At 56.1% G+C, this 26,751-nt stretch overlaps 2 protein-coding genes across 2 annotated transcripts; one reads left to right on the forward strand and one right to left on the reverse strand.

Moving 5' to 3' along the window:
* Positions 1-242: 242 nt before the first annotated feature.
* On the reverse strand, positions 243-18,649 carry BCKDHA (branched chain keto acid dehydrogenase E1 subunit alpha). The gene is made up of 9 exons (XM_065898498.1): positions 18,542-18,649; positions 10,529-10,708; positions 10,334-10,420; positions 6,550-6,658; positions 4,326-4,487; positions 2,403-2,609; positions 2,164-2,305; positions 1,763-1,934; positions 243-753 (listed from the first exon to the last, which is right to left on the reverse strand). The coding sequence occupies exons 1-9, from the start codon at positions 18,647-18,649 to the stop codon at positions 583-585; spliced, it is 1,338 nt and encodes a 445-aa protein (XP_065754570.1). The 3' UTR covers positions 243-582.
* Positions 18,650-19,143: 494 nt separating this feature from the next.
* Positions 19,144-26,751, forward strand: EXOSC5 (exosome component 5). The gene is made up of 6 exons (XM_065898996.1): positions 19,144-19,307; positions 22,694-22,807; positions 23,548-23,669; positions 24,719-24,859; positions 25,846-25,935; positions 26,659-26,751. The coding sequence occupies exons 1-6, from the start codon at positions 19,160-19,162 to the stop codon at positions 26,749-26,751; spliced, it is 708 nt and encodes a 235-aa protein (XP_065755068.1). The 5' UTR covers positions 19,144-19,159.

Consider the following 26,751-nt stretch of genomic DNA (forward strand, 5'->3'; position numbering starts at 1 on the left):
TGGACACCAGCTTTGACCCGTTCTATGGGAGACAAGAGGCCATCTCCGGAGGACCCCACCCCCATCCTGTTTGCTGAAGCTGACCTTCCAGCTTACAAAAGTTTCTGGAGGAAGAAGATAGCTCAACAGCCTTGGCCTTATTTATCTCAGCTGGAGAAGCAGCGGCGGTCCCAAACCAGTCGTGCTGGCCTCTCCTCCCACATCCCAAACTCCAGGAAACAGAAACCAGAGGTAGCATGAAGCCAAATGCAGAGACATAGTTTATTCACTACCTGCTGACCACCTCTCACTCTGAGTAAGTTCCACAGGCTGACCTGCCACGTCCACCCCCAGCCCTGAGGGGCTTCCAGTCCTGGAGGTGCCCTTGCCCAGCCCCTGGGAGAAGACCCTGTAACTAAAGGCGAAGAAGAGGCTGACCAAGGCCCCACCAATGTTAACAGCATGGAGAGGCAGGAGCCACCCCAAGTGCTGCCCTGGCCCGAGTGTGCTGCAGGGAGCTGTCAGGGGAAGGGGGTAGCATCCTGCCCGTCACCTCTGCCCTCAGAGGCAGAGTTGACATAGGTGGGGATGGGACGAGTAGCCTCACTTCTCGAAGTGATCCAGGGGGTAGTGTTCCCCATAGGTCTGGAGGTGACGGGCCAAAGACTCCTGCTGCTTGCGGAGCTGGGTAGGCATCTCCTGATACACGTCTGAGAAGAGCAGGCTGGGGCTGGGCTTCAGCTTCCGCTCGGCCTGCTCAAAGGCCTCCATCACCTGGGGGACAAGCGGCAGTGGGCAGGCAGCCGACCTCTCACCCAGGAACATGCTTCCTACCTGTGGGATCCTGGCGAGGGGTTAAGCCCCCTGAGCCTCAAGTTCCCATGTGGACAACAGAAATAGTGGTGACGGGCTTCCCTGGTGGCACAGTGATTAAGAATCCGCCTGCCAATGCGGGGGACAAGGGTTCGAGGCCTGGTCCGGGAAGATCCCACATGCCGCGGAACAGCTAAGCCCGTGCGCCACGACTACTGAGCCTGCGCTCTAGAGCCCGCGCGCCTAGGGCCCCTGCTCCGCAACAAAGAGAAGCCACCACAATGAGAACCCCGCACACCGCAACGAAGAGTAGCTCCCGCTCGCTGCAACTAGAGAAAGACCGCACGCAGCAGCGAAGACCCAGGGCAGCCCAAAATAAATAAATTTAATAAATTAAAAAGGAAAAAAAATAGTGGTGACAACTGATGTCCCAAATCCCAGCATCTCCACCCTTAGCAGAGCCAGGCACTAAGAGTGTGGAATCGGTTCAGCCTCTCAGCAGCCCTAAGAAGCAGGCAGCTCAGAGGTGAGGAGACCAAGGCACGAAGAGAAGGGACGTGCCCACGAGGACGTGGTCAGGGGCAGAGCCAGGAAGCACATGCTGCCCGACACCAGGGTCTGCCCTGCCCACTGGGCCGCAGTGCTTCTGGTGTCTGACGACCAGGGCCGAGGAGGGCAGTGCACAGACTCTGGCAGACACTTCCACCCCATCTGGATCAGATGCAAACCCTCAGACAAGCTCCTGAGGTGGGTACCCCAGTATCCCCCTTCAGAGGCGAAGGAGCTGAGGGCAGAACACGGCTGAGGTGCACGTGTCCTGGCATCATGACATTAGAGACGTCACCAGGGTTATCCCCGAGACTGCCAATTCAGTGGCCCCCAACCCCCAGCCTTCCAGGGTTCTCCGTGACACACCATCCCGGAACACGACCCCTGGGGTGGTTTCCAGCGGAGGGTGGCCCTTCCTCACCTTCTTGCGGGACTGCTTCCTCCAGGCCTTCTCCTGCTCATCGTCCCACCAGCCACAGCTCTGCAGGTAGTGCCTCAGCCGGGAGATGGGGTGGTCCTGCTTGTCCCAGTAATTGACCTCATCCACTGAGCGGTACGCTGAGCTGTCGTCGCTGGTGCTGTGGTGTCCAATCCTACCAGCGGGAGGGGGACCCAGGGTCAGGCTGGCGCCCCTCAGGTGAAGGTCAGGAAGGAACGGGTGGACTAGGGGAGAGGGGGAAATGGAATAAAGGCCGGAAGGGGCTACACGGTGCAGGCAGTGGGGTTGTACCGCGGGGACGGTGATCAACGTGGGGGAGGTGCTGAGGACGGCAGCGGTTGGGGCTGGGGGCCGACGGGGTGGTGAGGGGGGACGGCAGCCACCTGTAGGTCATGGCCTCAATGAGGAAGGGCTGGTTCTCCGCCACGGCCCGCCGCCGGGCCTCCTTGGTGGCGTTGTACACAGCGAAAACATCATTGCCATCCACGCGGATGGACAGGATGCCGTATCCGGGGCCTCGAGCCGCTGTAGGGACAGGGAGGCAGGTCAGGCCCCAGGGCTCAGGTGAGACAGGAGCAGGGAGTGGGGAGAGGGGAGGAAGGAGAGGGAGCAGGGCCCGTACCGATGCCATCCCCGCGGTACTGCTCAGAGGTGGGCGTGGAGATGGCATAGCCGTTGTTCCGGCAGAAGAAGATGACGGGGCACTCGAGGGTGGCCGCGAAGTTGAAGCCGGCGTGGGCGTCCCCCTCACTGGCCGCGCCCTCTCCGAAGTAACAGATGATGACCCTGTTGGCGTTGGCCCGCTTGGCCGCGTAGGCTGCCCCCACCGCTGCAGGAGCAGAGACACGCGTCTCCCTGCACTCATACCCTCCCCGTGTCCACACCCTCGCACCCCAACCCGGGGCTCCGGCCCTCAGGCTAGCTGTTGCCGGGCTCTGAGGGGAAAGAAAACACCTGAGCCGCCCCTCCCCCTCCCCCAGAAGCTGCCCCGCCCACAGTCTCCTCCCCTCTGCTGACGGCAGCTCCATCCTTCCATCCTTCCAACTGCTCAGGCCACGAACTTCAGCATCTTTGACTCCTGACTTTCTGTCACGCCCCCATGCCCGCTCGGCCTTCAAAACGGAGCCAGAATCCGACCCCTTCTCCCCATTCCCTAACCTCTCCCTGGTGGTCCCAGCCCCACCTCTGGCCCGAGCAGCCTCCTCCCCAGCCCCCTGCTCCTCCCACCCAAGCTGTTACCCTCAGGGCAGCAGCCGAGCCGGCAGGTGGTTCTGCAGCGGACTCCTCCCCCTCCCCCAGCTCGGGTCCACTCTGGGTCAAAGTGTCTTCAAAAGTCGACAGCCTGAGACCCCACCTGTGCGCACCCCTCCCTTCACCCCTGCCCCACTGGCTCCTCCTGGCACCTCAGACACGTCACCGAGCAGGCACCCGCCTCCACATCCCGAGCGGCTCCCTCTCTCACCTTCTGGTCTGTCCTGTCACCTGGTGACACCTGTCCCCACCTTCCCCCATCATGAACCGTTCCCTCTCAGCTTGAACCGTTCCCTCTCAGCTTTACTTTTCTCTGTGGGCCTTATCACCCCTGACATACTCCATGTGTTACTTCATCCTGTTTATTGTCCGTCTCTCCCACCAGTGTCAGCACCAGGAAGGCTGAGGTTTTTGCTGCCTTTGTTCAGTGCACCTAGAATGGCACCCAGCACACAGCATGGACTCCGTACACTGGCCAACTGAGTGACTTAACTGGTCACCCAAATGGAAGATGAGGGCCAGGCCCCACCTTATGGAAAGCCTACGAAATGGAAATCAGTGAAAATGCTACCTCTTCCCAGAAAGCTGCCCTGTCCGCCTCCCACCTCAGACACAAACCGCTCCTGTTCCCAGATAGAACACACCGGGCGAAGGTGCCCAGGGCCCTCTGACATGCCAGGCACTCTAAGCCCTGTACACATCAGTTCACGTGTCTGCCCTGGAGCAGACTGATCCTCGACCGAGTGCAGGCTCCACAGGGCGGGGGGCGGGGGCTGGCCACAACCCTCCCCCGGCGGGTCTGCTTCACAAGCAGTCACCTTTAACAGAAGCCACACCAACTGCGCTAAGCATGGTGGACTTGCGGAGTAAGCTTTAGGGGAGTCACTTGGGACAGAGGCAGGCAGGGCCGGGGTGGAGAACCCAGGCTCTGGAGCCACGTGGTCCACGATTGAGTGCCTACTCTTCTTGCTACCTGCCGGGTGACCCTTAGTAAGGAAGCTGGCACACGCTCGGTCCCACGCAGCTGGCTGTGCCGGTGAACGGACACGGGCTGGGCACAAGCCTGAGAAACTGACAGTGTGATTGTGCTCAAACCTGCCGAATGGGGCGAAGACGCCACTAGAGCCCTCCTGCGAGGGTCCCAGACAAGAGGGGTCGTGTAAGTCTAGAGCCCAGACCGGCGCTAGGACCGTGGCGCCACCAGGAAGCCCCTGGAAGGGATGGAGGAGGCTAGGGCCCGAGCAGGGTAACGATGTCGGACTGTGTGTGCGGGGCCCGGGGCGCGCATCCTCACCCTGAGGGATCTGCGTGGCCAGTGGAGAGGAGATGGTGACGAAATGGCGCTCCCTGCAGCCATAGTGGACGGGCATCTGGCGCCCCTTGCCCAGGTCGCTCACGTTGCCGTAGCACTGGGCCATGAACAGTTCCAGGGGGTAGTTCCGGTACATGAGCACGCCTGGTGCAGGAGAAGGCAGGGTTACCGTGGCGGGTGGTATGCGGGACAGGCCAACCCTGTGAGGGCCCCTGGGCCAGGCCCTTCCTGCCCGGGACCCGTTCCGCTGACTGTCCTACAGCAGGGAAGGTGCGTTCGGATGCTTATAGGGGCCAGGCGGGTGCAGGAAGCAGGCGGGCAGAGCAGAAAGCACAGGCCTGCCTCAAGACGGCGGCTGCTGTTCAAGCCAACTAACCTCTGCTCAGGGAGGCCAGATGGTCCAGCTTTTCAAAAGGAGCAATCCAGCGTGCTTTTTTTGGGGGGGGGGGTGGCGCTAGGGGAGAGGAGGGGAAGCTACGTGATTTTTAAGAGTATCCACTAATTCATCTACTTAAAAAAAAATCATCATATGAACCAAAAAGAAGTATGGGCCGTGCTCACGACCTGTGGACTAGAGAGGAAATATTCAAACCTGCTCATGGCAGCAAAATCCTTTCTTCAAACAAAACCCCGGTGGATGCCCACCTCGTCATCAAAGGCGCCACAAGGCCGCACCTCTCTGACGCGAGCTTTGCACTAGCTGGCTCACACAGCTGGTAGGGCTGGTGGGGGTCCCTTGCGGCCGCTCCAGTGGGAGGTGGGCAGGGGCCTCCACTCTGCTGTGAGGGGAACCGACACAGGCTCCAGGGTTTCCAGCACTGAGGACAGCTCAGTGAGCGCTACCGTTCTCAGTGCCCTTGTTCTCCCCACTTCACAGGAGACACAGAGTCACATGGGGAGTAGCTGCCCAGTCAGGACTGGGACAAGCGGGGCCTGCCTTTCCTCCTTGCCCCGCACAGGCGCCTCGGCAGCTGTCTGGATGCAGGGCCTTCCATGACCCTTGGTGCAGGACGGCTCACTCCTGCAGAGGCGGCTGGGGCCCAAACAGCCCCCACGTGCAGAGCCCAGCGGCCGCCCGTAACTCCAGGACCCTCGCTCCAGGCCCTGCTTGGAGCCCTCCCCAGAGAGATCCCCTCAGCAGAAACAGTGGGAAGCGCTTAGCAAACGTGGCAGGGGCCTGGCTCGCGGCCCAATGCCCAGGCAAACCTAATGATGCGGAACCACGGACAGTATCACAGGGCATCTGTTCCCCTGGAGCATGTGGGGTGGGGGGTCTGGAGCAGCTGAGACAGTAGATAGTCTGAGAGCAGACGGGAAGGCTGTGCTGGTCCCGGGAGTGCTCTGGGCAGCCTGCCTGGCCAGGCCGCACCTCCCCACTGAAGAGCTGTCCCCGGGTGAGAGGCCTTGGTCACGACACCGCCTTGACTCCGAGTGCTTACCCCACGCCAGGCCCTGTGCTGAGGGCTTTACGTCACCTGCCCTCTGAAACCCCTCCACAACCGTCTTGGGAGGGCCCACCGTCTCCCACTGTAGATGAGGGCACTGAGGCGAGGAGCACTCAAGCTACCTGCCCAAGGTCGTGCTGTACCCGAGAGGGAGGGCCAGACCTGGCTCCCCGCTGGGCCCATACCAACAACTGCTGTGGAGCCCCACCCTCAGCTCCCCGGGCTCACTCCTGCACCCCCAGCCTCTCCTTAACACTCATCCGTTTTCTTCATTCCTAGTGTCGCTCCTTCCATCCTCTCCCTCGTTCACTCAGAAGTTAGCCACTCCCAGGCTGGAACACGCCCACCCATCTGAAGGATACGGCACCTGGGAAGAGGCCCTCGCGGCCTGACCTCACTGCAGGCTCGCGGCAGCCCCACAGCACAAGGGGCTGCCATCCCATCATAATCTCTATTTCCTAGATGAGAAAACTGAGGCTCAGAGAACGGAAGTGACTTGCCCCAAATCGAACAGCTGGTCACCAGCAGGGCATGGAATGGTCAGGAGCACAGGCTCTTAACTACAAAACTGCCAGGCCTCCGCGGAGGGGAAGCACCCTTAGGCCTCTCTGGCAAGGTGCCGCTCCTAGAAGAGCACATTGGTAACTGATGTGGGCCTCGCCTTCATAGCAGGAGGGACTGGGCCTGACTAGTCTCGATGGGGACCACAGACCCAGGTCCCTGGCACCTGCTCCACAGGGCCGGGCCACGGGCAGACGTACCTGCCTCCCGGTACTGGCCAAACACCAGGTCCGTGCTGTCCAGGGCTGCTGCACTCCCCACGTGCGTCCCCTCCTCACCATAGTTGGTCATGTAGAAGGATATCCGGCCCTGGGGGTGGAGGAGGGCCCAGAGGGCAGGTTCAGTTAGACTGGGCAATGCCACAGAAACATCCGAACACTGACCGACTTCCGACTACTCTGTGATTCAACAGATGCCTCCTGGAGGCCGGCTCTGGGCCAGGCCATGCTGGCATTCCTGCCTTCACAGAGGAACCGCCAGGTTGGTTACAGCCAGGGTGATGGGGCTGCGTGATGGGGGCTGAAGGGGTACCCGCCCCACTGTGGAGGGGCATCGAGGAGCAATGCCTATGCCGAGCAAAGGCAGGGAGGGTGGAGGTTTCCAGGCAGAGAGAACAAGAAAGGCCATGAGGTCAGAAGGGCTGGGACACCAAGTGGGAGGGGTGGAGAACGACGAGGAGGGAGAGAGAGGCAGGGAACGACGTATCCGGACTTTACCCTGAGGACGACGGTAACCCGCCAACAGTTCTCAGGGGAGAGATGTTTTAAAAATGTCTCTCAGGCTACCACGTGGGAACGGATGGAGGAGACAGGAACGAGTGCCAAGCGCCAGGTGGGAGGGGGCACGGCCTGGCCTGGTGGTGGCAGGCGGCAGGGAGAGGATGACTGAGAGTCTTGAGAAGCAGAGTGAGCAGTGCAGGGAGCGGCAGCCCCCGTTGGTTCGCTACACCGGTGCCCAAGGCAACTCCCTTCTCCTGAGCCCCCTAATCCCAGAGCCTGGAAAAGTATAGTTCCCAGCCTCCCTTACAGTCAGAAGTGGCCACAGGACACAAGCTCTAGGCAGAGAATTAAGCGGAATTCTGCTTTTGCTTTCTTGATAGAAGAGGTCACTGCAGCTGCTGCCACCCCTTCCCTCCAGGTTTGCACACAGCCATGAAGCCTGGACCTGTGGCAGCCATCTTGTGAACGTGAGGCAAGAAGCACGGGCCGAAAGCCAAGTCGCCCGCGATGGTGAAGCAGAAAAGAAGTCTGGGTTCCTGACGGTGGTGCCGAGCAGAATGGATTTCTAACTAAATACCTAAGGGCAGAGTGAACGAAAGGGGAAAGCGATAGTGAGGGGGTGGGAGGGAACAGGGAATACCAGGAGGTCTCCAGTTTGGGCAAATGGGTGGACGGCGGTACCGTCACTGAGAAATGGCCTAAGGGCGGAAGAGGAGCGGGTCCGGGAGGAAGGTGCTGAGCTCAAGCCTGGATGGGCTGAATGTGGTGAGGGACACCCAGGGTGAGAAGCCAAGCAGATCGGGGGCTAAGAGGTGAAGTCTGGCTGGAGATCCGGGAGCCCTGGCACAGAGATGGAGGTAAGCAGGACTGTATGTAAGGTAAAAATGGAGCCAACCAGGTCAGCAGCTGCAGGACGCCCTGCACCCAGGCCTCATGTGTTCCACAGGGGCCTCCTGTCGCAGGGGGGGAACCACAGACGAACGCTTTCTTCCAAGTGGGGAGCCAATTGAAAGCAATGGGTGGGGCGGATGCTGGGTGCTGAGGGCCTGGCAGGGCTGTCGAGGTTGGTGTGGGGAGGAGCCTGAGGGAGGGCCCCCTGAGGAAGCAGGACCTGGGCTAGGGGCAGATCCCTCTTCCTTTTTGCTAACAGATCTCATTCCACCACAGACAGCACCTGCCCGGACTAAAAGACTACTTTCCCAGTCTCCCTTGCAGCTGGGAGTGACCGATGAAACGTGTGATGTTTTTTGGTGGGACTGCCTGGAAAGTTCTATAAATGTGGGTGTGGGGAGATAGCTGGGTGGTGCCATGTGTGACCTTCCACCTTCCTTCTACCTCCTGCCTGGAACGAGACATGACGGAGGGGGCTCCAGCAGCCATTTGGTTTATGAGGGGCCCTGGAGGCTAGAGGCCAGTGCTGGGTATCCAATGACATTGTGGTGCCACCATACCAGCCCCGACCACCTATTTTCGCATTTCTTTCATTCAAAAGAAAAAACCTATTAATCTGTTTAAACTACTGCTTTTATTTCTCTTGGGATGGGGTGCTGCTGAGATAACCCTAGCTAAGGAAGGCTGAAACCTGATGGCTGAGCTGATCTTACTGAGGGTTCCCTGTGTCAGCCAACGGGCGAGGGGCTTTACATGCCGGGTCTCACCTGGTCGGGTGGGGTGGGGTGGGTTCTCTCATTATTTCTATGTTTTAATACACTAAAGAAACCGGGGCAAAGACAAGAAAAATCACCTGCCTAAAGTCACATTTCTGACTGGACCCACGTCTGCCAGGTTCCAAAGCCCCCGTCTGCGCAGACAACCCAGGGGTCAGGAAGGAGCCCAGCCATGTGAGAGAGGGTGGGAGGGGTGGCCTGGCACTGAGGCCATACAGAGGGGAGCAGATGGCCCAGGCCACAGTGAATGGGAGACGGGGTGGACAGGAAGGGCAGGTCTTGATCCTGTGGACGGTAGGAGCCAAGGGAAGTTTCTGGGCAGGTGGAGACGCCACACACAGTGCTCCTGTGAGCAAGAGAACCAGGGAGCTGGCTGCCCGTCTGATCTGCTCGGAACTGTTCTCAGTGGGCCTCGTGCTTTCAGTGCACAGTGGGGTCACAGTGGGGTCACCTGGGGGCCTGATACGAGTGCAGACTGCCAAGCCCACCCCCACCCCTGAGGACGAGCCTGCCCAGCATCCTCCCCACTTTCCTGACAGGAGCCCCGTGCTCCTGCTCTCCGTCTCTGCAGCCTGGGAGGGACGGACTCCAGGCCTCTGCGCCCTTGGTTCCTGGGGATGGGCGCGTGGCCCCGGCTTGGCCGGCCAGTCACACGGGCTGGCTCAAGGCGGGGTCTGTGACCAAAGCCTGGCCAGTAAGCATCAGCTCTGGGCCTTTTGCTGGAACATTAGGGACCAGACATTCTCTTTCCACTGCGAAACAGAAAGGATAATAATTGCAAGACTGGTATCCATGACAAATGCCAGTCTCACTGTTCCTAAGGCCACTACACAGGCCACCATCAATCCTCACAGCAACCCCATAAAGTAGCTAGAGACGAGAAAACTGAAGCACTGAAAGGTTAAGCAACTTCCCCAGGGCCACAAAGCTAGAGAGTGACAGAATGTGGACTCGAACTGCAGTCTAGCTCCAGAGCCCGTACCCTGAACCCTTTCTCTGCCACCTCTCCGTGAATCTGGAGCTTCCAGAGACCACCGCAGCTTGAGAATGAAGGAAGCCAAGGCAAAGGAGAGCCAAAAAGACACTCAGAGAGAGAAACACGTCTGAAAACAGGTTTTGAGCCCCCTGGTTCCCCTGTGCCTGAAACAGGGCCTTATGGACCTGCGGTTAGTCGAGTCACCCGATTCCCTCTTTGCTCACACTGCTTTGACTGGGTCTCTGTCAGCCGAGTGTCCCACCGCAGCACAGTGGACACGGGCACTCCCAGAAGCACCGAGAGCCACCCTGTTTCTCGGGACTGTGAGCGCCTGACAGGAAGGGGAGTCCAGTCTTCTCCTGCCTGCCCTCTCCCAGCACAGCTAAGCCCCCAGCCCGGCGTACAGCAGGCTTTCCGTGATCTGGTCCGCCCTTCTGCCCTTGGGCAGGACCCTCCCACCCTCTTCCTCCAGAGCCCCAGCAGAACCCCAAGAACTCTAGGGACCTCAAGACAAGGCTCTCCACTGCACTCCCGCCTCCTTGGGAGCTGTCTTTTGGCCCAAACACAGGTAGGGGGACCTCAGGTAATCCCATGCCCCTCTCCCCAGCCCGTGCCCACGCACCTGTCTCTGGGACTCATAGAGGATGCGGTCCATGGTGTTGAGCAGCGTCATGGTCTTGTAGAATTTGAGCACCTTCTCCTGGGGCAGCTGCAGATGGAGGCACAGACATAGGTGGGCCAGTTGGGACCAGAGGGGAGGAGACGGGCAAGGGGCCTGGGCATGGAGGCACGGGGTCGGGGGGAAGCGGCCTCTCACGTGGGGATCCTCGCTGGGGTTGATGATCTGGCCCTGCCGGTCCATGACGCGGTAGATGGGGATCCCAGAGATGACATTGGGCTGGATGAACTCGAGCTTGTCTACAAACTCCGCCGAGGCCCCTGGGAACTGGGGCTTGTCATCCAGGGACGAGAAGGGCTGCTGCTGCCTCTGAGGATGCTGCGGAGAGAAGGCGGGGGAGAGGGGGGAGCAGACACCCATGTCAGGAGCAGCAGAGGCTCTGCAGGCTCAACCCCGCAGCGGCAGGCAGCACGGCCTGGTGATTAAGCCACCACAGCCGCGGTGGACTCTGGGGCCTGATGCACAGGGTCTGAATCCCAGCTCGGCCACCTTCCCAGTGTGTCACACATTGGGCAAGTTCCTACAACTGCTTTGTGTCTCAGCTCTCAGCTGTAAAATTGGGGTGAAAAATCATAATGTCTATCACACAGGGTTGCTGTAAAGGTTAAATAATCTAATAAAGTGGCAGGCAGCTCAAGAACCAGTAGCTATTATTATCAGAGGCCCAAACTCCTCACCCTGGCATTCAAGGCCTCCCCAGGGCTGACCGCCGCTACCCCGTCCTCTCCATCTCCCACGGCTACCACAGACACACACACACCGCTGCACAGCGACCTCCAGTCAGCCAGAAGGGCTCTTTACTGACCCCTCTACCCACAAGGAGGCCACCCAGCTTAGAGCTTATGTCTGTGAGCCCTTAAGAGTCAGCCTGCCAAGTTCAAATCCCTTGCTGAGTGACCATGGGAACGGGACTTCCCCTCTCCAAGTCTCCCGTTTCTCAACCTGTAAAATGGAGAACACCGCATGGAAACATTGCGCGGCTCAAACAAAATTACGTGTATAAAACGGCGAGCAGAGTACTTGTACGTATAGTAAAGGCTCAAAAAGATGCCGATTATCGTTTCTACCACCACATCTCTTGCTCTCTTCTCTGTACCAGGAAGGCCTCTTTCCCCACCACCTGGCAAACTGCTCCACACACTTTACCACCCTCTCCGCTCCAGTTCAGGAGCCCAGACTGGCTCATTCAACAAATATTTGAGCACCTGCTTCGTTCCACGGCCTGTGGTGGGTTCTGGCGACCTAAGCGAGGCAAGACACCTGTCCCTGCCGCCCAGCAAGGAAGACAGAGGTTCAACAAGTAACGCCGAGCGGATGAGGGTGACGCGTATTCTCCCAGGAGAAGCCATGGGGTGAGAGCAGAGTGGAAAGAGGGTAAGGTTCCCCTGAGGAAGTGATAGGAGAGCTGGGACCTGAAGGATATCTAGGGGTCAGGGAAAGAGCATTTGAAGCTGGGGTAACGCAATGGCATGCCCCTTGTGGACGTGGGAAGGAGCCCCGTGGGAAGCACCACACCCCGGCCCCCCCGGCTGAGAGGAGGCCTGTTGGGGAAAGCCTGGGAGAAGCCTACACGTGCACCAGGAGGGGAACGAATTCCATTTCTCAGCACTTGAGCTAGAATGCCCTGAACTAGGCTGAGCACTGCAACAGTGCCCCTGTAGAAAGCCTTTGCCGGGCACCAGGCTGAGGTCCGCGTGCAGAACCCTCACTGAGTCCTCAGAGCACATCCGTGAGGCAGAGTATGTACTGCTGCCCTTCAGACGAGGAAACCCAGGTTCAGGCAGGTAACATAACCGCCCTGCACCAGGCCCCAGGGCTAAAACAGATAAGTCAGGACTGGGCTTCCAACCTGGGCAGGGCTGACACCCAGACCCCTAAACCCAGGCCCCGAACCCCAGCTGCCACTGCTGGCTCACTTTGCACACATCTGCATCTTTACTTTCCACCGGTCGCCAGATTCCTCTCAGCTCAGTAACTGTGGCTTCACTTCCAATAGGTGCTAAAGAAGAATGTCTGGGCTTGTCGTGAGCTGGAGCTCACACATGGGTGCTCAAATGTGTTCCCCGCCCTCCCTCCTTTAATTGCGGCAAAGAGGCCTTCCCAGGTTCCAGCAGGGGAATGTGAACCTGTGTGCATTTATCTGCATTTGTGATTGTGAGGATATAAAGGAAATTATACTCCCAACGGCAGGGTGGGCCCAGGCCTGACAACAGCACGGCAGCAGCCCAACTCTTGCAGACCGTGCTTCCGCCTTCTGAGCGCTCACGCGGCCGGACCCTTCCATTCACCTAGAGGATCCATTCGTCTCATGTGTATCTCCCACACACATCACAAGCTCCAGGGAGGCAAGAAGCATGTCCACATTGGTTTACAGAGCACACACTTCAACAGCCAATTACTGACCGAACGGATGAATGAGCGGTTAAGTTCACTGGCTTAGTTAGAATCAGACTGACCTGGATGACCTGGGTTCCAATTTCTCAGCTCACTGCACAGCCCTCTGCAAAACACCGTGTCTCTAAATTTCCTTATCTGCAAAAAGGCTGCAGGGGGCTGCTGCAAAAAGTTCCTAAGGCACACAAAGGGTTCAGCAAAGGCACGGGACATGTTACATGCTCAAAAATTGGTAAAAGAGGAAAAAAAACAAAATCTAGGGTCAGGAAATGGGAAAAAGGAAACTGACTGGCACCCTGGGAAGATGGGGAAAAGAGGAGCTGGAGAGAAGGGCTGACTGCATCTCAAGACCGTATTGTAATTCCAGACCGAGGCTCCAGCGGACACTCCAGAGAGAGGCTGAGACACGGGAGATGCCATCTGAGGAGGGGCTCTAGGACGGGAGGCCAGGGGCCAGGAGGACAGGGTCATGGGGCTCCGAACAAACCCTGGTGTCAGGGCAGGACTGTCTGCCTCCAGAGGCTGGAGAGCTACAGTCAGGGTACACTGATGCCCCCTGTACCCTGGAGTTGGGCTTTGGCCGTGCCCACTCTTCCTGGGCCTGTAGAGATGAAGGTGGTACCTACCCCATGGTTACTGTGTTGATTCCTTGAGCTACCAAATGGATCGGCACAGTGCCTGGCCCTGAGGAAATGCTCCATAATGGGAGTGGGTGGTAAAATGCCTGCAGAGGAAATACGTGTCTCCACCCATTCTCCCTTCTTTTTGGTGGGGGAGTGGGTTTGTCCTGTGGCAGTGACCTACAATGGCAGAAGCTGCACAGATTTACACAAGCCTTGAAGCCACGCTCTCTCCTACCACACAGGACACAGACGCCTGTTCTGGAAGGCCAAGGTCTGCCCCACACGTACTGGGGTGGCCCCTCCTCGAGCCACTCCCTACGGGGCCACAGTTAAGGGCAGGGACTCTGAGCTGACTGCTGCCCTCGGGAGTGTAAGTACAGCTCCCGGAGCCTCAGTTTCCTCATGTGTAAACCAAGGGCGGTTTTACAGTGCTTTGGTTTTTTCTTTTAAGTTATTTAATTTATTTATTTTTGGCTGCATTTATTTATTTCGTTGCTGTGCGTGGTCTTTCTCTAGTTGCGGCCAACAGGCGCCACTCGTTGCGGTGCGCAGGCTTCTCATTGCGGTGGCTTCTTTTGCTGCGGAGCACGGGCTCTAGGCGCGCGGGCTTCAGTAGTTTTGGCACGAGGGCTCAGTAGTTGTGGCGCGCAGGCTCAGTAGTTGTGGCGCACGGGCTTAGTTGCTCCGCGGCATGTGGGATCTTCCCGGACCAGGGCTCGAACCCACGTCCCCTGCATTGGCAGACGGATTCTCAACCGCTGGGCTGCCAGGGAAGCCCGGTCCTGAGGATTTAAAGAGCCCCTGTGTGTACAGTGCTCAGCCCAGTGCCTGACACGTAACAAACACTCGATAACTATGACTAGCTAACAAGTGTACTTGGTGACCGTAGCGGTCAAACAAGTAATCATTGAATATTTGCTCCAAGTCAGGCCCTGAACTGAGGGCTGGGGACAACGGGGAGAGACAGATGACAGACACTGAACACACAGTCATAGTCAGGAGGGGCGATGTCGGAGGAGGCAGGATCGCAGAGAGGTTAGTTAACACACAGGCAGGGTAGGATGAGGGCTGGAGAGCCAAGCGGCCTGTGTTTGAAGCCTGGCTCTGTCCCTTTCCAGCCACATCACCTTGGGCAGGAGACTGTCTCCCTGAACCCGCGTCCCCTTTTGGAAATAAGAGTTTCTATTTCACTGGCTGGTGGTGAGGCGGGTATAAAGCACCTGGCGTAGCTCGAGGAGGAAGCGTTTCCCTAGCTGCATCGCATGCAGGAGGAAAAGCTTCCTGGAGAAGGCGGAGCGAAGCCGAGGCCTGAGGGACGAGCAGGGGTGAGCCAGGCAGAGGCTGGGGGGAGAACACGTCAGTCCTCGGGAAGGACAAAGGCTCTGAGGCAAGAGGAGAGATCCTGGCACCCTGGAGACCACCTGGCTGCAGCACGTTAACCACAGCAGTTAACTACGTGCCTCGGTGACACACTAGGCACCTGCTGTATGGTGCCTGCGACTCACGGAACCTGCACGGTACCCAGGTGAAGCAGGCGCCGTGACCACACCTCCGTACCACACAGGTGGCCCCGAGGCTCAGAGGGGTTCGGTGACTTGGCCGTGACCCAGGGAGGTCATGCGCGGTGATGTGAGCATCTGAAGCCAGGCAGCCTGCCCACTACAGGGCAGCTGGAGAGAGGAGCGGGGTCCAGCCCGGGAAGGCTGTGTGGATGGTGCCCGGTAACCGAGTCCTCGGAGACTAGGACAGCTGAGGCCAGCCAAGCCTGCTCTCTCTCTGGAGCCTGAGGCGCTCTGCCTCAAAGAGTGCAAAGCTGACCCTGGCTTTACTTCCAGCTCAGGAATGTCGGGGACCTCATCAGTGGCCTCCCCTTCCAGGGGGATCTGGCTGGGGAGGCCAGGGAAGCGTGGACATGCGTCAGGCTTTCTCTGGCCTCAGGGACCCGGCGGCTTTAGCAGCACTAAGCTCCCCAGCCACTGAAGATGGGACGCATCCTTTCCCTGCACCAGTCAAGGCCACGACAGGTTCACTGTTCCTGGGGGAAAGCAGCAGCCGCCATTTCTTGAGCCCTTACCGAGCACATGGACGTACGTGTAAGTGCTTCCTAAGAGCTGTTTCCTTTCACCCTCAGCGTATCTCTCTGAGGGAGGTACTGCTATTGTCCCTGTTTTACACATTGAGACCAGTCATGGGGTCAGGAAAGCTTCTCTGAGGAAGTGAACTCTCAGCCTGACACCTGAAGGACCATATCCCTACAAAGGCCTCCGGGTGGGAGGAGCTCATCCAAGGAAAGGGGAAAACGGCCAGTGGGGCTGAAGGGCAGTGAAGGGGGGGCATGATGGGGGCTGAGGCCGGCTCTGCCCACCCCCTCTTCCCACCAGCCCCAGGCAGAGTCTGATGATACACACCACGTGTGGACTAAACAGGATGTTGCAAGACCTGAACCGAAGCCCTACTCCTTCTCCCCCTGGCAGCCTGGTACTGTGCAAAGAGACTAGGCTTTGGAGTCCGGAGCTCCAAGTTCAGACCTCGCCTCTCTGAGCTTCAGTCTCCTCCCCTGCAATAGAAGAAAACTACCAGTACATACCTTGCAATATGGCAGTATTAAATACAATAATGAAAAAAAAACAATAACGGTGTCAGTTGGCACTATAAAAGATAAAGTGCTTCATGAAGACCAGCCAAGGACTTCCCTGGTGGAGCAGTGGTTAAGAATCCGCCTGCCAATGCAGAGGACACGGGTTCGAGCCCTGGTCCGGGAAGATCCCACATGCCGCGGAGCAACTAAGCCCGTGCGCCACAACTACTGAGCCCGCGTGCCACAACTACTGAGCGCCCACGAGCCACAACTACTGAAGCCTGTGAGCCTAGAGCCCTGCTCCGCAACGAGAAGCCACGACAATGAAAAGCCCGTGCACTGCAATAAAGAGTAGCCCCCCGCTCAACGCAATTAGAAAAAGCCCAACGCAGCCATAAATAAATAAATAAATTAATTTAAAAAAATTAAATGAGAACTGCAATTCCTCTGTCAACGCTAAGCCACATTTCCGGTGCTCAGCAGCCACGTGTGGCTAGTGGCTACTGTACTGGACAACATAGATTTAGAACACCCCTATCATTACAAAAAGTCCTATTGACCAGATCAGGCTCAAAATCTTTGACTAAATGCTACTACTCCTTCCCTCCCCTCAAAAAAAAAAAAAAATTTCCTTTTTAAATCTTAAGAAAAAAACAAGTGAGGGGCTTCCCTGGTGGCGCAGTGGTTGAGAGTCCGCCTGCCGATGCAGGGGACACGGGTTCGTGCCCCGGTCCGGGAAGATCCCACATGCCGTGGAGCGGCTGGGCCCGTGAGCCATGGCCACTGAGCCTGCGCGTCCGGAGCCTGTGTTCCACGACGGGAGAGGCCACAACAGTGAGAGGCCCGCGTACCACAAAAAAAAAAAAAAGGAAAAAAAAAAAAGAAAAAAGCAAGTAAAATACTTAAAAGTGGAGAAGAAAAAACAGGGACTCTAAAAATATAAACGCAAAACGTAGAGACTCTGAAAGACCTCCTGCTCCCAACCCAACCCGCCAAAAAAAAAAGGAGGGGAAGTAAGCGTGAAGGGCAGCAAGGAGACTGAGCCAGGAAGGAAGCCGATTTAATCAGTCATGAATGACCCTTCCCTACTCCTGCCCCAGTCCAGCCCACCCCCACCGCGCAGGCCCAACCAGTGGGCTCTAGGGAGCTCAGCTGTGGGGAATCTGACTGCTCAAAAACAAAACAAAACTGACCGAGAACAGCCCAAAGGCAGGGACTCTCCCACCTCCATCTTGCTCCAGCAGCCCTTCGGAAATTACCTGCTTCAACTCCCTTCCCAGGTGTCCCCACACCTCACTCCCAGCCCATCTTCTTGCCCCCATTTCTCTCCCTAGCTAGAGCTTCTTCCCACAGATTCTATCTTCCCTTCCCAATGGTTTGGGCATCAGACGGTCAGGCCCAACCCCACAAGATCTTGATAGATTTCCCGCCAAGGCCCTCACCAATCCAGACCCTCCCAAGGTCACCTCCTTTCTTCTTCTTCCCCCATCTCCGAGGCCAGTTTCTGTCCCTTCCCTCCACCCTCACTTTCAACAGCGGCCAACATTCTGATTGCACTCGTCATATACCAGGTCCTGTTCTTAGCACTTTACACATTTAATTTACACAACCCTAAGATGTGGCCATTGTTAGCATTTTACAGAGGGGGAAATTAGGTCCAGAGAGGAGCAGTCCCTTGCCCAAAGCTACCGAGCTGGAAAGTGGCAGATTAGGGACATGGTGCCACATGGTCTAGCTCCTGAGCCCATCTTCTTAACCACGACTCTCTTATGTGCGAAATCTTAGTTCACTGCTTTTCTCAGCCCCCGGCTGTGTGGATGGTGCCCTAAATAGCGGCTTCTAACTAGATTTCTGCTGTGTGAGCTAGCAATTAGCAGTATCAACCTAACACTTTTGACAAGAAACAAGGCATTTCTCAAGTGTTTCTAAGAAATGTGGGCTAAGTGCTCTGTCTGGACCTCTCTCCCCCCGCCCCGGCTCCCACTCCCTCATTAATTCAACAAATATTTATTGATCATCTTCTCTGTACAATCATCAAAACCGACAAGGCACTCTATCGGGGGCACAGGATCAAACGACATTTTTACGCAATTCACTTTAAAATCAGAGTTGGAGCAAAGGGCACCATAAAAGCCCCTGATGGGAAACCTGATCTCTCTTTTCTCCTCCTTGAAGCGGGGGAGTCTTTACCGAGAAGACAGTCTGTCCCTTACAAAGGCAGTTTTCTCCAACCACTGAGAGGAAAGGTCACACCTCCCCCCCCTCCGCGTCCTCCAAGCGGCCTCCCCTAGGGTACGGCGGCAACTAATAAGAAGCTCCCTCGCCCTCTCCAAGTTGTCTCTCTCCTTCAGGGTTACAAAGGAGCTGCCTGGCTTTTCTCCTCCTAAGGAACTGGAAGTTCTTCCCTTGGGTGTCCTCTCCAAGTGGTTCTCCCAGCCCTTGTCCCTTCTGTAAAAGCCCTTCCTCCACTCCCTAGAGGGACCCCCACACTCTGAAGACAGCGTAAACATCCCTATACCTCCTTGGAGAAAACTCCCCGTTGTCCCAGGTACTCACTGATCTAGCCAGCCCACGAGCCCCTGAGCGCCGCAGAAGGAGAAGGCCAACCCGGCCCAAGCCTCGACTCGATCCCCAAACCCTCGCCGCGGCAGCCGCCACCGCCATCTTGGCTAACAATCCCTCTCCGATCCGCCCCTGAACGGCGAGCTTGGGGCTGCCACTTCATAAGCCTGACACAAATGCCAACATTACCCTGTCAAGAAACCAGCTGCTACTAGTCCTGCGGTCTCTAGGGCACATATGTAGATGGATAAAACAATCTAGCTTCCCCAAAATTACTCTGGCCGCCTCATCGCAGTTGTTCCTGTAACAGGCAAAGAAGAGGGCAACCTGACCAGAGCCTCAGGGTTTCAGGGCCCGGGGACCTCGGGTAGGACGTGTCAAGGCCTTCCCTCTCTTCTGTCCAACGGCTTTCCTGGACTTTCGAGTGGGAGGGGCGGGGGAGTGGGAGGGACCAAATTGTTAGTAAACGCGGAGCCACGTGCGGGAGCTGATCCTGGAGACCCCCCCTCCCCCGCCCCGGGTCGGCGCGTGCGCACTAGGTACGCAGTCTGTAAGGAAGCCCGCGCTTCTGGGCGGAAGCGACAATCCCGGCTGCACGTGGGCTCCGGGGCGATGGAGAGAGTGATGCAGACTGAGACTAAGATCCGCGCTGAGTCTGGAATAGAGTCCGGCCCTCGGGGTCCCGGTTGTAGCCTCCGGAACTTTGCCTGCGAACAGAATTTGTTGTCCCGGCCCGATGGCTCGGCCTCTTTCCTGCAAGGTAGGAACTCACCCAGGTCGTATTCGTTTTAGGGCGCGGTTACAGTGTACTGTGCTAGCTGGTAAATATTCCTCCTGGACTGGTGCATTTCTTGCCGGGGTGGATACTACTGCATACATATACCTCTCCCTCCAGACTAGCCGGGAGAAGGTATTTCCACTTTGGTAAGTACTCAGAATGAGGGAGGGGCAGACCTCCTCTTAAGAACGAATACTCCAGAATAGGGGAAATCTTACCCGGGTGTCTCCCTTGACTAGGTTCCAAACCCGCCTCCCACACACGCACCCTGCGTCCATACATCCCGGGGTGAGGCAAACCCCTTTGTTCGCATAAATACCCGGTAGACTGGCAGATCACCACTAGCGGTTTAATAACTCCCTGGACCCGTGGCAGATCTTCTACCGAAGTAGATACTTATCAGATTGAGGGTGATGTCCCCAGCCCCACCCCCACCCATTGGGTAAATATCCCTTTGACTGGGATACACAACTCTTTCTATATCCCTAAGATTGGGGCAGGTCTTACCTATTAGATAAATATCCCCTTCCCCTAGCTAAATAATTCTCAGACTAGACTCACCTCCCTGACCCCGGGAAATATTCCTCTGGAGACAGGCCTAAGGATCACCCCCATAAATGCTTCAGGCCCTGCCTTAGGGCATTACCTCAGACCCAGGTACAGAACCTGCTTTCATTCATTCCTTCATTGAACACACGTATTTTTGCTAGCACTGAGAATACATGGATAAAATTTTTTTTTTAAATCCCAGCCCTAATGGAGTTTACGTTCTAGTCAAAGAGACAGACAAAAGATAACTAAGTAAAATATATAGTAAAATGCTGTGGAGAAAAATATAGTAGGGAAGAGGATTAGGGTGTGCCAGAAAGGGTTGCAGTCTTAATTAGGATAGTAAGGAAAGGCCTCACTGAGATGGTACCTTCTGAATAAAAACCTAAAGGTAAGGGAGCAAACCCTAAAGAGATCAAGAGGAAAACTTACCAAGCATTAGGAACCTCTGAGGCCAAAACTTGCTTGGTGAGGAATAGTCAGGGAGCAAGTGTGGCTGCAGCAGAGACAGGAGGCGGGAGGGAGGTAAGGAGGCCTGCCCGTCATGTAAGGCCTAGTGTTTGAGAATGGAGCCATGTGACATGATCTGAATATATATTAACAGAATCTCTCTGGCTGCACTGTTGAGGTTAGAGGGGGAAAGGGGGAGGTAAGGGTGGCTCAGACCAGAGTGGAAGCAGTGCAGGGGGTGAGATTCTGAAGGGAAAACTGACAGATTTTGCAGATGGTTTGGTTTGGGGATATGAAAAAAAGGAGTCGGGGATAACGCGAAAGTTTTTTTCCCAGATCAGCTGTGCTAGGAGAAGATGAGTTCAGTTGGGAACATTAAATTTACAACGCATACTGGACATCCCCGTGGCAGTGTGGACTGGGCAGTGGTACATACAAGTCTGGAATTTGGAATCCTTCGGCTATAAATAGTATTTCAAGCTACCGATTGGTAAATGGTATTTCAAGCTACTGATTGGATGGGATCACCAAGAAAATTAGTATAGATGGAGAAGAGAAGCGGTCCCAGGACTAAGCCCTGGGTCTTCTAGCTTGTGCAGAGCTAGGAAAAGACACTGAGAAGGAGAAGATAGTAAGGTAGGAGGAAAACCAAGAGAGGGCAGTGACCTGGAGCCCAGAGAAGAACGTGTTTGAGCTGTAAGGGCCAACCAACCGCATTAGTCCTACTGAGAGGCTGCATCACGTGAGGATGGGCTAGACCTGTGGGTTGACAACTTGGACGTATGTCATTAGTGGTGCAGTCAAAAGCTGTTCTGGTGGAGGGATGGGGTCAAGGAGGAAAAGAAAGAGTCAGTGAGTGGAGACAGCTCTTCAGGAGCTTTGCTGTAAGAGAATCAGATAAATGGGGCAGGAGTTAGATGGATGTGGGGTCCAGAGAGGAGGGACTCTTGTGCTCACTGGAGTAACAGGAAGGAAGGCCCCAGTGTGGCTCTTGTTCTGCTTGGATAATTTCCCCCTTCGGGTGCATTCTCCTGGAGCTGGGAGAATCCCCTGCATTGTGTGGCAGCTCCTCCCCGCCAACCCCAGGGAAAAAAGGCCTCTACCGGGGACCTCCCCAGGGCTTAGCTCTCTTGCTAAATGCAGATGCCTGGAGTTCCTTAGCGCTTAAGAAATACTGAGCCCCTTTTGTGTTCTAAAACCCCAAAGCCCAGGACCCTGGAGCAGGGTCCTTTGCAGACCTTCAGAAGTGTGTCCCACATGCTTCTGGCCTCAGAATCTCTGATGAAGTTAAAAATGCAAAGCCTCAGAACCTACCCACTCCCAACTAAGGCTGGCCTTCTACATTTTTGAATTAATTGCTGTAGTGAGTCTGATCGCAGCCCAGTGTTCTGAAGCTTTGCTGGAGCTCCGTTTCTTCCCACTGCAGGTTGCAGGCCCAGCTACACAGTAGAATGGCCTGTGGAGCTCTGAGGCTGCTGGTACCTGAGCCCCAACTCCCAGCAATGGAATTAGGCTCTCTGGGGGAGGGACCTGGACATCAGTATCTTTTAAAGCTACGCAGTGAGTCCGTTGTGCAGCCAGGGTTGAGAACCACTGCGTCATTCGTGGTTATTTTTAACTGGAATAGAGTAGAAGATATCAGAGTATATCAAAGCAATAACGGTAAGAGTTGTTTTGTGAGGCTTTTGTTCCATTTACATGCACACAGATTTGGGTGAGTTTTAGGTCCTGCTCTAAAACGTATTTCTTATTGGGAGTTAGGGTCAGGAAAGTTTGCAAGCTGCTGCTGACGACCAGTCTCCTCATTCTGCAGATGGTGAAACTAAGGCTCAGAGAAGTGAGCAAAATCGGCTGAGGTTACAGAGCCTGGAGGAAATAAGCAGGCCCCACCCACAGATATTTATCTCTTTCTCAGGTGTCCTGACTGCTGCACAGTTTGGGGATGTGTGCCTGAGGGAAGAGAGCTGGGCTAAGGGAAGCTTTGGATGGAGAAGCTGGGACCAGCAGCAGTAAGAGGGAGAAAGTTTAGCTCTCAGGAAGAACTTCCCATTAAAGTTTATAGTAATAGCTAAAGTCTTTGGGGCACTCAGCACTTACAGGCACAGTCGTAAGTGGTTTTCTTTTTATCTCATGTAATCCTCACAGCTGTGAGGGAGGTACTGTAGTTATCCCCATTTTACAGATGAGGAAATGGAGGCAGAGAAATGAAGCAAGTGCTCAAAGAATCACTGCCAACAAATGGTGAGCCACAGTGAGGGTGATGTGGGCAACCCTGGCCACCTGGCTCAGGGCCCACAATGTTAAGTGCCAGGCGTTGGGCCCCAGAGGCAGGGAAGATTTGGGTGAGGCCTCCCATGCTGTCTCCCCAGGGGATACCTCCGTCCTGGCAGGCGTGTACGGGCCAGCAGAGGTGAAAGTCAGCAAAGAGATCTTCAACAAGGCCACACTGGAGGTGACCCTGAGGCCGAAGATCGGTCTGCCTGGTAATTGGGCCTCTCACCCGGTGTCTCCCTCACTGCTTTTCCTGGTCTCCACTCCCCCCCTCCCTCTCATCACCCCTCAGCTATTTCTTTCCTTTTTTTTTTGATATTTATTTATTTTGGCTGTGCCGGGTCTTAGTTGCGTCATACGGGCTCTTAGTTGCGGCATGCATGCAGGATCTAGTTCCCCAACCAGGGATCGAACGTGGGCCCCCTGCTTTGGGTGTGCGGAATCTTACCCACTGGACCACCAGGGACGTCCCCTGCCCTCAGCTATTTCCGTCTCTTTCTCCAACTCTCTGCTTCTGAGTCCCTGTTTCTGTCACTTTTCTCTCTTTCTCCCTGTCTCTCTCCATCTTCACTTTCCCCTCCTCTTTCCTGGCTCCATCTCTCCTCCTTTCCATTAACCTGTTTTTCCACTCTTTTACTCTGTCCCCCTCACTCCCCAGGGCTGGGCCCACTGGGATGGGAGTGGACAGCAGCACTGGACATGGGAGCTCAGAGGTTCTCTTCCCCGGGAGGCTCCTTTGGTGGGTGCTGGAAGTGGCAGGGGTCTGGTGGGTGGCAGTCAGGCCCTGCCTCCTTCCCACTGGGACTCCTCTGTTATCCATTCAGGGTCTTCCAGCAGCCCAGACTGGGACTGCAGGCCCTTTTCCAGAGGGCTTGGGTGGGGCATATGGAGGAAGGTGAGCCAGATGGAAGGGAAGAGCCTGACAACCCCACCCCACCCCTGATTTCCCCAGGCGTAGCGGAGAAGAGCCGGGAGCGGCTGATCAGAAACACGTGTGAAGCGGTGGTGCTGGGAGCTCTGCACCCCCGCACCTCCATAACCGTGGTGCTGCAGGTCGTCAGCGATGCTGGCTCTGTATCCTTTCCCCTAGGCCACCTCCTCCAGGAAGTCCTCCAGAATCCAAAGCCTGTGCCAGTGACCTCAACTCTGACCCTGAGCTTGGATTTGAGGCTCAACACCGGGGGAGCCCTGAGCAGGTAGAACCTTAGTTTCAGCAGCTCAGCCTTGAAAGATCGAACTCAGGGACTTGTCCCACTGGGGCAAGCTGCCCCTCCCACCACCTCCAGCATCAAGAGGCCAAGGACCAGAAACAGGCATTTCTAGATGGCTTTGCAGGTGCATGGCCCTGCGTTGGGCAGACACTTCACAGATGAGGGAAAAGGAGGACTGTTGCGAACCCATTTCACAGAGGGGAGGCAATGGAGGGTCAGTGGCAGAGGTGGGACTGATTGATTGTGAAACTGGGCCCTGGGGAGGAAAGACTTGAGGAAACTGAGGTGGGGCCACCTGTCTGACTCAGGCCTGTGCTCACCTTGCACTATGCCAGGGCCACACCTCTCCCCTGGACTGTGGGCTCCCTGAGGACACCGACCCCTCCCTCTGTCACCCTGCCCATCTATCGCCTGGTAGCACTGCATGCTCTAGATACCCCAGCTCCAGGCCTGGCTCTGCCACTGCCTACTTGTGTGATCTTGGAAGGCTTCTGCCCTCCGTTTCCCTGAAGGTGCATATCTGTTGAATATCATTATGATCCCTGATTGAGGCTCAGAGGGAATACATAACTTGCTCAAGGTCACACAGCTTAGAGGTGGCAAATTCAGGTCTGGAACCCAAGGATACGTGATCCCAGAACTACTCTGCCTTTCTGTGATCAATTAGTGATGTCTGCTACAGGCACTGGCAGGGTGAATAGAGGCATGGATATGTTCTGCTGACCAGCCCTCCAGTAGAAACTCTTAACCTGGGAATTCCCTGGCGGTCCAGTGGTTAGGACTCTGCTTTCTCACTGCTGAGGGCCTGGGTTTAATCCCTGATTGGGGAACTAAGATCCCACAAGCTTCACAGTGCGGCCAAAAAAATGGAAGAAAAAAAAGAAACTCTTAACCACTGCCTGTGGCACTCAGCTCCTGGCCTGTTGCCTGAATGCCGCCTGCATGGCACTGGTGGACGCAGGTGTGCCCATGCGGGCCCTCTTCTGTGGGGTCACCTGTGCTCTGGACTCTGATGGGACCCTCCTGCTGGACCCCACAGCCAAGCAAGAAAAGGTAGGTATGAAGGGCAGGGTGGTAAAAGGCCTTGGGCAGACACTCTTCCTCTCCTCTAGGCCTCACTTCTCCAAAACAGTTGGCTTGTACCACCTCAGTCTCAGCTGGTAAGCTCTGCCCTGTTCATCTGGGTAAGTGCTAGAAACCCGACTCTAACCTGCTGAAGCAAAAAGGGAACTGATTTTGAGAGGTTCAAAAACAAAAGCAAAGGAGGAAAGAGTTTTTTCTTCATTGGCTCAAGGTCACAGTGTGCTAGGGTTCTGGTTATTCCCAGTTATCTGCTCAGGACTGTAACAGTCACATCCAGTCGGGAAAGCAGAAACCCCTGGGGGGATTTCAGACAGAATTTAATGCAAGGAACTAGTTATAACCATATTGGAAGAGCTGAAGGAGCAAAAGGGAAGAAGAGAGGACACCCAGAGATTAGAAGCCGGAAGCCAGCTCCTGCTCTGTACTGGTGGAGACACTGATGCAGTCAGATCTAGATGCACAGAGATGGGCTGGCTTTGCCCTGGCTGCTGAAGTCCAGAACCCACCCCATCTCCATGCCTCCTGTGGCAGGTGATATACCCCAAACTCCTGCTGCAATGAGGACCAAGATGCTCTCTCCTCCCTCCCAGTCTCCCACCAGATTCCTGGTAGAACCTAACTGGCAGGGGAATCTGGGAAATACAGTTTGCTGGCTTCCAGCCCCAGGGGTACAGAGCACTGCAGGGAGATGGGAGGCACCGGGGAATGACCGGCACTGTGGTTGCTGCCCCTGAGGTGCAGGATACTGTGCTCTGAAGCCCCTGTCAGAACCATGTGGTAGAATTTGGCATGGGTCGCGATTACTCAAGGAAGCAGGGAAGGGGTGGTATGTAGCCCAAAAAGAAAAAAAATACACTTGATACTTGAGTGAAAAGCAAACCCCCTCTTTGGGACCAGCTAAGATTGTGTCTGAGGAGAGAGTCCCAGGTCCCCCACCTTGTACCCCTCATCCCTAGGAGGCCCGGGCAGTCCTGACCTTTGCACTTGACAGCGTGGAACGGAAGCTGCTGATGTCCACCACTAAGGGGCTCTACTCTGATGCTGAGGTACCAGTGTGCAATTGGGGGTGAATGCCAGATCCTTCCCACCCACCTGACATGAGGTCCTGTCCCAATCCTAGGAAGCTTAAGGAGGGCCTCGTCCTTGCATCCCTTCTGTAAATAGGAGTTTTCAAACTTTGTAGCCATAGAAACCTTTGTGGGAATTTTAAAGGGAAGACCAATTTATGAGAAGAGGGGCACAGGTTGAAATCAAGAGATGGGGGCGCCTTGAGGCCTCCCAGCTTCCAGCTCAGAGCTGTGCACCCCGGAACTCGGGGTGTGTCTGAAAAACAGAGTTTGGCACCTGTTGGGCCAAATGGTCTCCAAGAATATTTCCCACCTGGCCCTCCTGTGAATCCAGGTATACAAGGCCATAAAGATTTGGGGTCTCAGGTTCCATGGCTTTTAAGACTATTTGGAGTCACAGGGCCTGTGGCTCTAAAATTCCAATCTGGCCCCGGAGCTCAACAAGGTTGGGGTCACGTCCAGGGGTCAGGATGCCTGATGCCTTTGGTCTGAGGGCCTGGAGCTGCTGGAACCTGACCCCTGAGCCCTCTTCCCCTTGAAGGAGCCCATGAAGTGGGGAAGAAGGAAATGCACTGAGAGTAAATCCCGCTCCACCTGCCTCCCCTTGGGGGGTGGGGCTCCCGGTGAACTGGGAGGTGCGGCCTGTCAGGCTGTGTGGGTGCAGGCCTGGGCCCGCAGCACTAAGCCCCTCTCCCTTCCCAGCTCCAGCAGTGCCTGGCTGCAGCCCAGGCTGCCTCCCAGCACGTCTTCCGCTTCTACCGGGAATCTCTGCAGAGGCGTTACTCCAAGAGCTGA

The sequence above is a fragment of the Phocoena phocoena genome, chromosome 20 (genome assembly GCF_963924675.1).
Source record: "Phocoena phocoena chromosome 20, mPhoPho1.1, whole genome shotgun sequence".
Lineage (NCBI taxonomy): Eukaryota > Metazoa > Chordata > Mammalia > Artiodactyla > Phocoenidae > Phocoena > Phocoena phocoena.

Bases quoted from the DNA above. Each gene is read 5' to 3' on its own strand.
- BCKDHA (XM_065898498.1), bottom strand. From the start codon at position 18,649: ATGGCGGTGGCGGCTGCCGCGGCGAGGGTTTGGGGATCGAGTCGAGGC. The intron at 2,610-4,325 runs GTGAGGATGCGC...CTGCTCCTGCAG, and splicing joins GGCCACGCAGATCCCTCAGG to CGGTGGGGGCAGCCTACGCG. The intron at 2,306-2,402 runs GTACGGGCCCTG...CTGTCCCTACAG, and splicing joins GTACCGCGGGGATGGCATCG to CGGCTCGAGGCCCCGGATAC.
- EXOSC5 (XM_065898996.1), top strand. From the start codon at position 19,160: ATGGAGAGAGTGATGCAGACTGAGACTAAGATCCGCGCTGAGTCTGGA. The intron at 19,308-22,693 runs GTAGGAACTCAC...CTGTCTCCCCAG, and splicing joins CTCGGCCTCTTTCCTGCAAG to GGGATACCTCCGTCCTGGCA. The intron at 24,860-25,845 runs GTAGGTATGAAG...CCTCATCCCTAG, and splicing joins CCACAGCCAAGCAAGAAAAG to GAGGCCCGGGCAGTCCTGAC.